Consider the following 10934-nt stretch of genomic DNA (forward strand, 5'->3'; position numbering starts at 1 on the left):
TGTCCGCCAATTCATTTCCATACACGCCCTTGTGAGCAGGAACGTGGTGGATAAGAAAAGGGGCGCTGTTCTCAAGGCGCTGTAGCTGCAGTTTAATGGCATGGATGCGGGCGTCGTTGGTGGTAGGACTCGCAAGTGCCGTGAGCAGTGACAAGCTGTCAGAGTAAATGTGGAAAGGAGGCGCGAGATCGTGTGAAAGGATATAGTTAAGCGCTTCCTGGAAAGCGAGCGTCTCTGCACAATATGCGCTTGACGCAACGCTGAGACGGTACCGCCGCACCGCAATTATCCGCTCTCGCGGCGTTAACACCACCACAGCGGCTCCAGCCGACCGAGATGTAAAGGAGCCGTCTGTGTATATGTGGGTGCCCGGGCGTTTGGCGGCGCGCTCCGCCTCGTGGACTGGCAAGCGCGCAAAGCCAAAGCTCCGCGCCTCCGACGGATGTTCGCGCCAAACATCTCGCGGGAATAGTACTTCAGCCGCCGCGTAGCTGGAACTTCCAAAAGTGACGGAGCGGCGCCGTTGGAAGAGGTCGAACTCGGCGTTGAGGCGATCAAGTTCGAGCTCCAGTGGCGGTTGGTTTAAGAGAACCTGCTCGTGTTATCACTTGCACGAGCGCTGTCGAGTTATCATGTGGGGGGTGTACCGCCCCAGTAAACTTTATTTCTGTTGGCCTCTGGTGAGCCATATACAGTGAACTGGACGTGGCAGCGCTTTTAACGCCCTAGTCCGGTCACGCAGTCTAATAAAACGCCATAAAAATCATTTTTGGAACCCGTCCTCGCGCTTACCTCAGCCCCTTCAAACAACAAAAATATCCAGCACTGAAGTTTCCGCCTTGTTTGTTGGGCTGAGCTTGCCCTGGTGCTGTCGAGTTATCATGTGGCGGGTGTACCGCCTCAGTAAACTTTATTTCTGTTAGCCTCTGGTGAGCCATATACAGTGAACTGGACATGGCAGCGCTTTTGATGACTTAGTCCGGTCACGCACTCTAATAAAACGCCATACAAATGTCCTTTTTGTAACCCGTCCTCGCGCTTATTTCTCCCGCTTCAAAGAGGAAAAATATCCAGGACTGAAGTTTCCGCCTTGTTTGTTGCGCTGAGCTTGCCCGGGCGCTATCGAGTTGTAGCGGGTGTACCGCCCCAGTAAACTTTATTTCTGTTGCCCTCCAGTGAGCCATATACGCTGAACTGGTCGTGGCAACGCTCTTCACACCTTCGTCTGCCAACGCACTTTAATAAAACGCCATACGAAAGTTCTTTTTGGAACCCGTCCTCGCGTTTACCTCAGCCCATTCAAGCAAAAAAAATATCCAGGACTAAAGTTTCCGCATTGTTCGTTGCGCTGAACTTGCCCTGGCGCTATCGAGTTATGTGGCGGGTGTACCGCCCCGGCCGACTACTTCCCCGTCATTCCTGAAATCAAAGGCAAAAATAAAGGGTGGGGAGAACCTGTACCTGCAAAAATGCATACCAGGTTTAAAGCCATTTAAAAATAAATGAAGAGGGGTTTTGAACTAATACCCAAAGCGCATGTGTTTGTGAAAAAAAGCCAATTGGAAAAATAAAATTGTGGGCTAACGGTAACGCGTATGTGTCCCGAGGTGTCTCAGCGAGGGCAGAAGCCCCCGCGCCGGGCATTTAATGAACGTGAATGATGAGGCGGAGTCGTGGTGGCATGGGCATGCCATAAATGAGGTAAAGATAAAAGAAAGTAAAAGAAAATAAAGTTAAAAAGGTGAATATAACGACAGTGCAGGTACAAATGTTCGTCGAGGCCGGCGATCGCCTCCGGCCGCTGTCGGGCACGCCATCGCGCCCCCGAGAGGGCGCGGATCACGCGGCTGCTCGGCACTTTCGATGCCGGGTGCCAGGAACACCCCCGGCATCGTTGTCCCTCGTCCATGCGGCGGTTCACCGCACCTACAGGAGGGTCCGGTCCGCCGTTCGGCGGGGGCCGCCGCGGACTTCGGGGGTGTGTCCCGGCGTCACATGCGGCGCGGGGCGACGACTCCAACCGCCAGGTACGTCCCCGCGCAGATCGGGGTCCTCCGGACGACGCCTTCGCCACCCGGACGCGACGAATCGGGTCCGCCGCTCGGCAGAGGCGCCACAAATCCCAGGGGACGCATCCAGGCGTCTCGCACGTACGAGACCTGGCGTCGGGCGTCAGGGACGCCCCCGGCGTCGATGCGCACGGGTCTGGAACTGCCGAGTCGCACCTACTAGCTTCGGCCCGTCCGGCCACGTCACATCGCTCTTCGGGGGCGTCTCCCGGCGCGAACATTAAAGGAAAAATATAAATAAAAGGACAGGTGACATGAAAGAGGGGCCGGGTCTCAGAACGACGTGATGAGCGACAGTTCCGACGCCGCCGGACACGCTGTCGCGGAGCCCGAGAGGGCGCTCGTCTCACGGCGGCTCGGCCCTTCCGATGCCGAGTGCCAGGAACACCCCCGGCATCGCTGGCTGTCGTCTATGCGTCGGGACGCCGCACCTATAAGTAGACCTGTTCCGGTGGTCGGCGGGGTCTCCGCGGACTTCGGGGGTGTTTCCCGGCGGTTCACGCGACTCGGGGTGGTCGCCCTAGCAGCCAGGGACGTCCCCTCACATGTCATACCCGCAAGCGAAGGTGGCGGGCGTCAGGGACGCCCCCAGCGTCGGTGCACACGGTCGCTGTACGTCCGGCGGCACACTTACTAGCTACGACACGGCTAGGGCGAGTTACGGATCCGCCTTGTGGGGGCATGTCATGCGCCCGTGTCCATAAGACGGGCAAAAAGTGCACCTGGGCACGTGCAAGTCTTCTCGTGCGCGAACCAAAGTCCACCCCACCGTGAGCTTCGGACGCGATAGGATCTTCTGAAACCCTTCCGGCTCCACTTCCGCTACGTACGAGCGCGAGCCCGCCCTCTCCCCGAACGTGACGCGGACCTTACACTTGTCGAGGTCGAGGCCGCGATTACGTTCGTTGAGCGTGCGCAAGAATTCATCGGGGCCGATATCGGGATCTACCCCTGTGAACTTGATACAGGGGTTGCGCTGTTGGGCGACGCGCATTATGATAGCCGCGCGCGTGACTGAGTTCGCAGCTATCGCCTGCTCTAGGTTGTGTAGCGATGTGGGATTGTTCATAAATACGGTCAGTCCGTACCTTGTGTGGTGGAGCGTCACGTCCGTGATGTCTTTGGCGAGCGGGTCCACGTTGGTTTTCAGTATCCGGAGAACGTCTCGCGCCGGCGTCGCGGTCGCCCCCACCGGCGTGAGGAAGGCGACATGTTTGTGTGGGGCACCGGGTCTCCCCGCCTCGGTGCCCACCGTCGCAGCAACACCGGGTCCGCCGTCAGCCGCGCCGGCAGGGGGCGCAAGGCCCGCCCTCAACGCGGCCGCGGAATTCATGCGGCCCGTGGGCGTGCCCGCCGGGCCGCCGGCGCCCGAGGGCGCGGCGACCGCGCGCGTAGGCGCGGCAGGACCAAGCCCAGCGGGCCCCGGGCCAGTCGGCACGACCGCAGGATCGCCCAGGCGAGCCTCGATGACGGCCAGGCGTCGCTGCAGCTCGGCGGCCTCGCGACGCGCCTCGATGAGCTGGCCCCGCAACGCGAGGGCCGCGCTGCGCTCCGTGGCCGCCTCCGTTCGCAATTCGCCGCATAGGCCGGCCATCTCGAAGAGTCGCGTCATGAAGAAGGCGCGCGCCTCCACGGAGACGCGGTTGGCCGGCAGGTTGAAGTAGGCGAAGGCCTCACTCACGATCTCCTGCAGCCGACCCTACGTCTTGGTACCGAGGTCGCCGGGAAGCGCCGCCGCCACGGCCGTGCCCTCCGAGACACAGGAGAGGGCGTCCTCCTCCTCGCCATCGCCAGCCGGTGGCCGGCTCTCGTCCCCTGCAACCGGGAGCTGATAGACTAGATCACAAAAGCGCGCAATAGCCGCGTCGCCGTCCTCCGAAAAATCGGAACCCCGCGAGCGGGGCGACTCCCCGGCGGCCGGGGGCCGCGGGGGGGAGCGGGACGGCGACGCGTTCTTCCCCCTGCGCGTACTCGGCATGGCCGGGGCTCAGAGGGTATGAGCCCACGCCATCTTGGGCCCAATACCTGGCTGCAAGGAAATCGCGAATAAATACAAAAAATAAACCTTTCCCCGCCCGGTTTTCGCAACGAATGGAGAGTCCCTACACGTTCAAAAGCAACCCCAGCTAAAATTTGGAAGAGTCGTATCGGAAATACCGTGTTTTTGAGGAGAATTGCAGGAGCCCGATGCAACCGGCCAGCCGAGCACTTGCACGCACGCTCGTGCAAGTGCTTGGCTGGCCGGCTTCATCGGGCTCTTGCTTTTTTCCTCAAAAATAGGGTATTTCGCATTTGGCTCCTCCAAATTTTAGCTGAGGTTACTTTTGAACGTGTAGGGACCTTATTCGTTGTGAAAACCGGCCGGGGAAGGGTTTTATTTTCGATTTTTGGGTGCTTTCTTGTTCGGCCAGCCATCGGGCACACGATGGCCATGGCTCATACCCTTTGAGCCTGAGCCCGGCCATGCCCAATACTGACAGAGACCATAAGGTCTCGCCGTCTCCGCCTGAAACGGCCAGCGCGGGTGCGTCGCCAAAAGCGGATTTTTCCGATGCCGGCGACGGCATCCTCGCGGCGATCGCCTTGGAGGAAGAGACCGTGGACGGGACCGTGCCGGCTGCGGCGGGCGACGAGGACGAACAGATGTCCTCGGTCTCCCAGGCGACCGCGGTGGCGCCTCCCGCGGTCGCGGGGGACCCCGGCGGGCGGAGGCAGGCTCGCCTGCGTGAGATCGAGCAGGAAATCCACCTGTACTGTTCGAACGCGGCGAACAAGGTGCCAGTCGCTGCACGCAGCTTCACCGCGACCCGGCTCTACGAAATAGTCCACCTGTTCTCGGACCTGCGGTCGGACGCGTCGATGGAGCGGGGCGCGGCCGTCGCCCTGCGTGGCGAGCTGGTCGAGGCGCGCCGGGAGGCCGCGGCACTGCACCGGCGGGCCATAGTCGCCGAGAGGCGCCTCGAGGGCTCTATCGTCCTGGCACCCGGTCCCGGGGGTGCGGGACGCGATCCCGGCGCGTCCTCGGCGGCTGCCGGCTCGGGCCCTGGAGTTCCGGCCGCGGCGGCGGGCGCCGTAAGCTACGCCGCGGCGCTGAGGGCGTCGCCCGCGGCGGGGGTGGGGTCCTCACGCCGGTGGGGGCGACCGCGACGCCGGCGCGAGACGTTCTCCGGATACTGAAAACCAACGTGGACCCGCTCGCCAAAGACATCACGGACGTGACGCTCCACCACACAAGGTACGGGCTGACCGCATTTACGAACAATCCCAAATCGCTACACAACGTAGAGCAGGCGATAGCTGCGAACTCAGTCACGCGCGCGGCTATCATAATGCGCGTCGCCCAACAGCGCAACCCCTGTATCAAGTTCACAGGGGTAGATCCCGATATCGGCCCCGATGAATTCTTGCGCACGCTCAACGAACGTAATCGCGGTATCGACCTCGACCTTGACAAGTGTAAGGTCCGCGTCACGTTCGGGGAGAGGGCGGGCTCGCGCTCGTACGTAGCGGAAGTGGAGCCGGAAGGGTTCCAGAAGATCCTATCGCGTCCGAAGCTCACGGTGGGGTGGACTTGGGTTCGCGCACGAGAAGACTTGCACGTGCCCACGTGCACTTTTTGCGCGTCTTATGGACACGGGCGCATGACATGCCCCCACAAGGCGCATCCGTCAAAGGCGCGCTGCATGAAGTGCGGCGGTCACCACTTGGCCGTGACTGGTAAGGTCAAGATGGGAGACGCCGAGGTGCGTTGTTCGGAGTGTGATAAGGCGGGCCTCGGGGGAAAGAATCACCCCACCGGTTTCCCCGAGTGTCCGGTACTCCTAGAAAAGGTGGCGCGTCTCAGGGCGCGCACCCACTATGGCGACCCGAAGTAGAGGGAGCGCCGCGGGGCCGGGGGATGCGGGGATGGGGACGCGTTTGACAACTGGCGAGCGTTGCGGGAGCGCCCGCTCGATCATTGGTGCGCGGCTGCCGGTGGAAACCAGCGTCATGCACCTGAATCTCGACCACGCCAGGCGGGCGCTGGCGGCCGCGACGCGACGGATGGCCGAGTTCGGCATACCCATCGCGGCGATCAACGATCCGCCATGCACGAAGAGGGTGAGGCCGCAGCTACCACCGGACTTTTCGTATTTCGGGGAAGAGGAGGAACCCCTGAGCGCCATCTTTGTCCGTCAGCCTGACTTCGACGTGTTCCCCGTGTACGTGTCTCGGCGAGTGGTTGCGGTGAGGTGCTCCACAAGGGACCGCGAGTGGATGCTGGTCGCCGCGTATGCGCCGCCGCACGTCTCCATTGAGCCCACGTTGGACGAGATCTCGGACTGTCTCGACGGAGGGAAGACACCTGAGGTCTTGGTTATGGGCGATTTTAATGCGAAACACGCCATGTGGGGGCCGAGGGCCAACGATAACCGCAGCTCTCGCCTGATTGAATTTGCGGCGGCGCACGGATTGGTGGTCCTGAATGACGCGGCGTCCCCACCCACCTACTCAACCCTCTACACCGACAGCTGGATTGATGTGACGCTCGCGACTCCCGCGCTCGTCCGACGCGGCTACAGGTGGTGTGTGTCGCCGGACGAAACGTTCTCGGAGCACAGGGCCATCGACCTGGTGCTGCATAGCGACACCGTGCGCGGCAAACGCCTCACGAAGTGCGGCCCTCTGAACTTCGTTGCGGAATTGCGCGAAATTCCTTGGTTCCGGCGGGCGGCCGGCGCGGACATCCGTTCGCCGCGGGCGCTCGACGCGCTGTTGGAGAAAATGTATGTCATCATTGATCGAACTCTCACCAAACATGTTCGGCCGGTCGTCCCGCATAAACCGGGCAAGAGCTGGTGGACCCCGTAGCTGCAGCTCGAGAAGCATCGAACACGGGCCCTCCGGCGCCGATTCCAGCGTTGCCGGGACAACGCCCTTCGACCACTCCGTCGTCAGCTGTACAGCGAGGCGCTGGCGAAGTTCCGCCGCCGAATAGAACGCGCGAAAGCGCAAGACGCGGGCGAGCGATGCGCCGACTGTAGCTGCAAGTCGCTTTTCTCTGCACCTTTCCGGGCGGCGTTTGGCAGAGCTCACGGGCGGGCGTTTTTGCCGCCGCTGAAGCGACCGCAGGGCGGCTGCACGGACAGTGTTCTGCATTCCGCGGAACTTCTGTTAAGCACGTTGATTGCCAAGGACGACGACGCCACGGACCTGCCCGTGCACAGGGCGATTCGCTCCCAGAACGCGCGGTCATACGTGTCGCAAGTGCAGGACTGCAGTTTCTCTGCGGGTGAGGTCGAAGCGACATTGGAAAAATTGGTTCTCGGATCGGCGCCGGGCCCGGACGATCTGTCGGCGGACCACATGGAGGATGCGAGTTACATCCGGCACCCACTTGTACAACTCGGTGTCGGAGGGCTCCCCGCGCCACTCCATGGCCCAGCGTGCTCGCACTGCGGCCGAGAACGCGGCCCTCACGACCCGGAAGGACCGGTGCGACCTTCGGTCCACTCCTGAGATCACCGCAGAGCCCGCCGCCATGTCCGCAAGCTCGTTTCCAAAGATGCCCCGGTGGGCGGGCACGTGGAACAAAGACAAGGCGCCCCGTCTTTGTAGACGGTACAGCGCGCCCTTAATGCTCGCGATGCGCGCGTCCCTGGTGACCACGTGGCACAGCGCGGCGAGCAGCGACAAGTTGTCCACGTAAATATGCGCCGGAGGCTCCCACGCGTGTGTATCAAGGTAGTTCAAGGCCTCGGTTAGCGCTACCACCTCGGCGCAATAGGCGCTCGAGGCGACCGTAAGGCGATATTTGCGCACGGCGACTATCGAGCCCCGCGGCTTCAAGACCACCACCGCCGCGCCCGCGGACCTCGACGTGTGGGAACCGTCAGTATACACGTGCGTGCCTGGCATGGACGACCATGACGGAGCCGCCGTGACGTCAAGTCGCGCGAAGGGAAACCCTCCCGCCTCCGATGGGTGAGCGCCCCAGGCATCATGCGGATACTGCGTCTCGTCCGGCGCGAAGGTGTGCGCGCCGAACGTGACCGTTCGTCGCATGCGGAAGAAGTCAAACTCCGCGTTGAGCCTATCGAGCTCCAGCCCGATGGGCGGCTGGTTCGCGAGCACCTGCAGCGCGGCCGTCCGTGTCGTGCGATACGCGCCCGTGATCGCCAGCAGCATGGTGCGCTGCACTGTGACCATGCGGGCCTTGAGCCGACAGTCAGGTGACGGCGACCACCATATGGGGGACGCGTATGCCACCGCCAGCAGGAGTACCTGTCGGTACAGGCGGCGCCGCAGGGTGGAGTCCACGGTCGTGTGCATCCGCATGAACGACAGACTTGATGGCAAGCGTCTCTGCCTTCCGCTGCAGGTGCTCGGCGTGCTCGAAGAAAGACAGGCGCCTGTCAACCACCACTCCCAGGAGCCTGACAGACGAACGAAACGGAAGCCCCTTCGCACTGCCCTTCAACCGGATGGTCAGGTGGCTCTTCTCCATTCCTCCCTTCCCGAAGGAGAAGAGGACGCAGAAGGTTTAATCATTGATAATTGCGAGTTTACATTCCGCCGTCCACGCCTCAATGCGACGCATCGCGTCCGCCGCGGCCTCCATCACGCGCGCCCTGTTCTTACCCGGCACGAGAACTACCGTGTCGTCGGCGTATGCTTGCACCCGCACCCCGGGCGGCATCGGCAACCACAGCAGCCCGTCCACAACCACGTTCCACAGGAGCGGGGAGATGGGCGACCCCTGCGGACTGCCGAACGATGTCTCTGCCGAGACCGAACCGGCGTGCGACGCGTACTCGACAGTGCGGCCCTCGAGAAAGGAACCGAACAGGCCGACCAAGTTGGCCGGGCAGCCGCGGTCCCTAAGATACTGGATGACAAGAGGGTGCCATACACTGTCGAACGCGCCCCGGAAGTCTAGCGATATAAGCACCACGGGCGTGCTTTTGGCTTTGTGGCGCTTCATGAAATCGCAAAGCGCGTGCAGCGCCATCACCGCGCACCTCTCGTGGGTAAAGCCGAACTGGTGGGGATGCGTATGACCGCGCGATGAGGCGAAGTAGTATAGCCGGTCCTGCAAAAGCCTCTCGAACACCTTCCCCAGGATGCAGGTCATGCAGATCGGCCGGTACGAGCTCGGCGAATCCACCGGCTTGCCGGGCTTTTGGATAAAGACCAATCTGCCCCTCCTCCAAGTCCTGGGGAAGTACCCCAACCGCAGTGCCGCGTTCATCAACATGCACGCGAATCTCGGGTGCGCGGCGAATAATTCACTGACTACCTCGGTCGTGAGACCATCCGGACCAGGAGTGGAGCTGCGCGGCATTCTACTCAATGCCGCCTGAATTTCGCCCAGCGAAAACGGCCTCTCCCTCTCCGCCGTGGCGTACGGCCGACCAACCGCCGCACGGATCTCGGTGTGCGTGGGTGCGTCCGTCTCGGGCCTGTCGCGCGCGATAAGATGGTGAAGCAGCAGCGACGCCGACTCGAGGACGCTCGCCGTCCGGCCGCCACCCTGCCTCGTCAGCGGAGGCAGCATGACACGCGACCGGGCGGCCCCGAAGCCAAACGGAAGGGGGCTTGAGAAAGCGACCGCCGGCTGCACTGGTTGCAGACCTCCCTGTCTGCGTCCTCCTTAACGCGCGCCACGTCTCGGCGGTATTCCGCCAGCGCCCAGCTATACTCGCTGCGAAAGCGGGCCCGCAGCTCGTCGCAGCGACACCGCTGAAAACGGCGCCGCATCGCGTTAACCGCCCTGCGTCGGCCGTCCAGCTCGGGCGTCCACCAAGATTTGCCACCCGCGCCCCTACTCTCGCGCGCCGGCCGGAGTTGCTTGTCGCGCTCGCGATCGATAACGGTATAAAACTTCGCGAGGACCGCGTCCAGGGCGGCCTGCGAGGCGATGTCCGCGCCTCCCGCGCTCGCGAACCATCGCGAGCTGCGAACAGCCTCCAACCACTTACGCCTACCGTAGTTGGTGAGGCGCCGGCCAGTCGCGCACGCCCCAGTGTGGACGGCGATGTCCAAGCGGCGGTGCTCCGACAGCGTCTCTTGTTCGGAAACGCGCCACGTGCAGCCGCGCCGTACGAGCGTCAGCGACGCGAGGGTTACGTCAATCCAACTGTCGACGTATTTGGTGACGTACGTCGGGGGCGAGGACGCGTCGTTAAGGACCACCAGTCCCGCAGCCGCCGCGAACTCAATCAGCCGAGTGCCCCTGTCGTCTCCCTCGCGAGGGCCCCACAGGACGCTGTGCGCGTTGAAGTCACCCATGACCAGAATGTCTGCCGTGCGACTTCTGTCAATGGCGTGAGCTAGGTGTTCAAAGACGTCGTCCATCGCCCTGTGGGGCGGCGCGTACGCGGCCACGACCGTAATCGCGAACTCGCGCGACGAGCATTCCACCGCGACCACCAGTCTCGACACGTGTGTCGGGAACACGTCGAAAGGTGGCCGGCGCGTGACGATCGCACACAGCGGGCCGTCGGCCGCCGCGTACGCCTGCCTGGTAGTGCGGCGGAAGCTTCGGGAGCTGACCCCGTTGCGTGTAGGGATCCATAATAGCCGCCAACACGCAACCCTCTCGCGCCATGTGATCGGTCAACAAAACCGTCGCTCGGCGGACGTGGTCTAGCGTCAATTGACACATCTGGAACGCGCCGCCGGCCCCACCCGCTCCCCGAGGGCCCCGGCACCCCCCCTCACGCGGCCGCCCACGCCGCTCTATCGCGGGGGCCCGTAGTTGGTGCGGGCCCGGAGGCGCGCCACCCGCTCCATGCGGATGGGGCACTCAGGATGTCCCGCGGGATGGGACGCCTCGCGGCCGGCCTTCCTGCACTCGTTGCAGCAGACCTCCGGCTGCCCCAT

General features: G+C 62.9%; 3 protein-coding genes across 3 annotated transcripts; 1 reads left to right on the forward strand and 2 right to left on the reverse strand.

The window, feature by feature from the left end:
* The first annotated feature begins 5975 nt into the window (after positions 1-5975).
* Positions 5976-6920, forward strand: LOC142563448 (uncharacterized). Its single transcript, XM_075674002.1, has one exon. It carries the CDS (start codon positions 5976-5978, stop codon positions 6918-6920), a length of 945 nt encoding a protein of 314 aa, XP_075530117.1.
* Positions 6921-7301: 381 nt separating this feature from the next.
* On the reverse strand, positions 7302-8387 carry LOC142563449 (uncharacterized). The gene has a single exon (XM_075674003.1). The coding sequence runs from the start codon at positions 8385-8387 to the stop codon at positions 7302-7304; it is 1086 nt and encodes a 361-aa protein (XP_075530118.1).
* Positions 8388-9590: 1203 nt separating this feature from the next.
* LOC142563450 (uncharacterized) lies at positions 9591-10406 on the reverse strand. Its single transcript, XM_075674004.1, has one exon. The coding sequence runs from the start codon at positions 10404-10406 to the stop codon at positions 9591-9593; it is 816 nt and encodes a 271-aa protein (XP_075530119.1).
* Between the last annotated feature and the right edge of the window lie 528 nt (positions 10407-10934).

This window comes from Dermacentor variabilis, chromosome 11 (assembly GCF_050947875.1).
Source record: "Dermacentor variabilis isolate Ectoservices chromosome 11, ASM5094787v1, whole genome shotgun sequence".
In the NCBI taxonomy this organism is placed as follows: Eukaryota; Metazoa; Arthropoda; class Arachnida; order Ixodida; family Ixodidae; genus Dermacentor; species Dermacentor variabilis.

Excerpts from the sequence above, each read along its gene's own strand:
- LOC142563449 (XM_075674003.1), bottom strand. The coding sequence starts at position 8,387 with ATGCGGATGCACACGACCGTGGACTCCACCCTGCGGCGCCGCCTGTAC.
- LOC142563448 (XM_075674002.1), top strand. The coding sequence starts at position 5,976 with ATGGGGACGCGTTTGACAACTGGCGAGCGTTGCGGGAGCGCCCGCTCG.
- LOC142563450 (XM_075674004.1), bottom strand. The coding sequence starts at position 10,406 with ATGGACGACGTCTTTGAACACCTAGCTCACGCCATTGACAGAAGTCGC.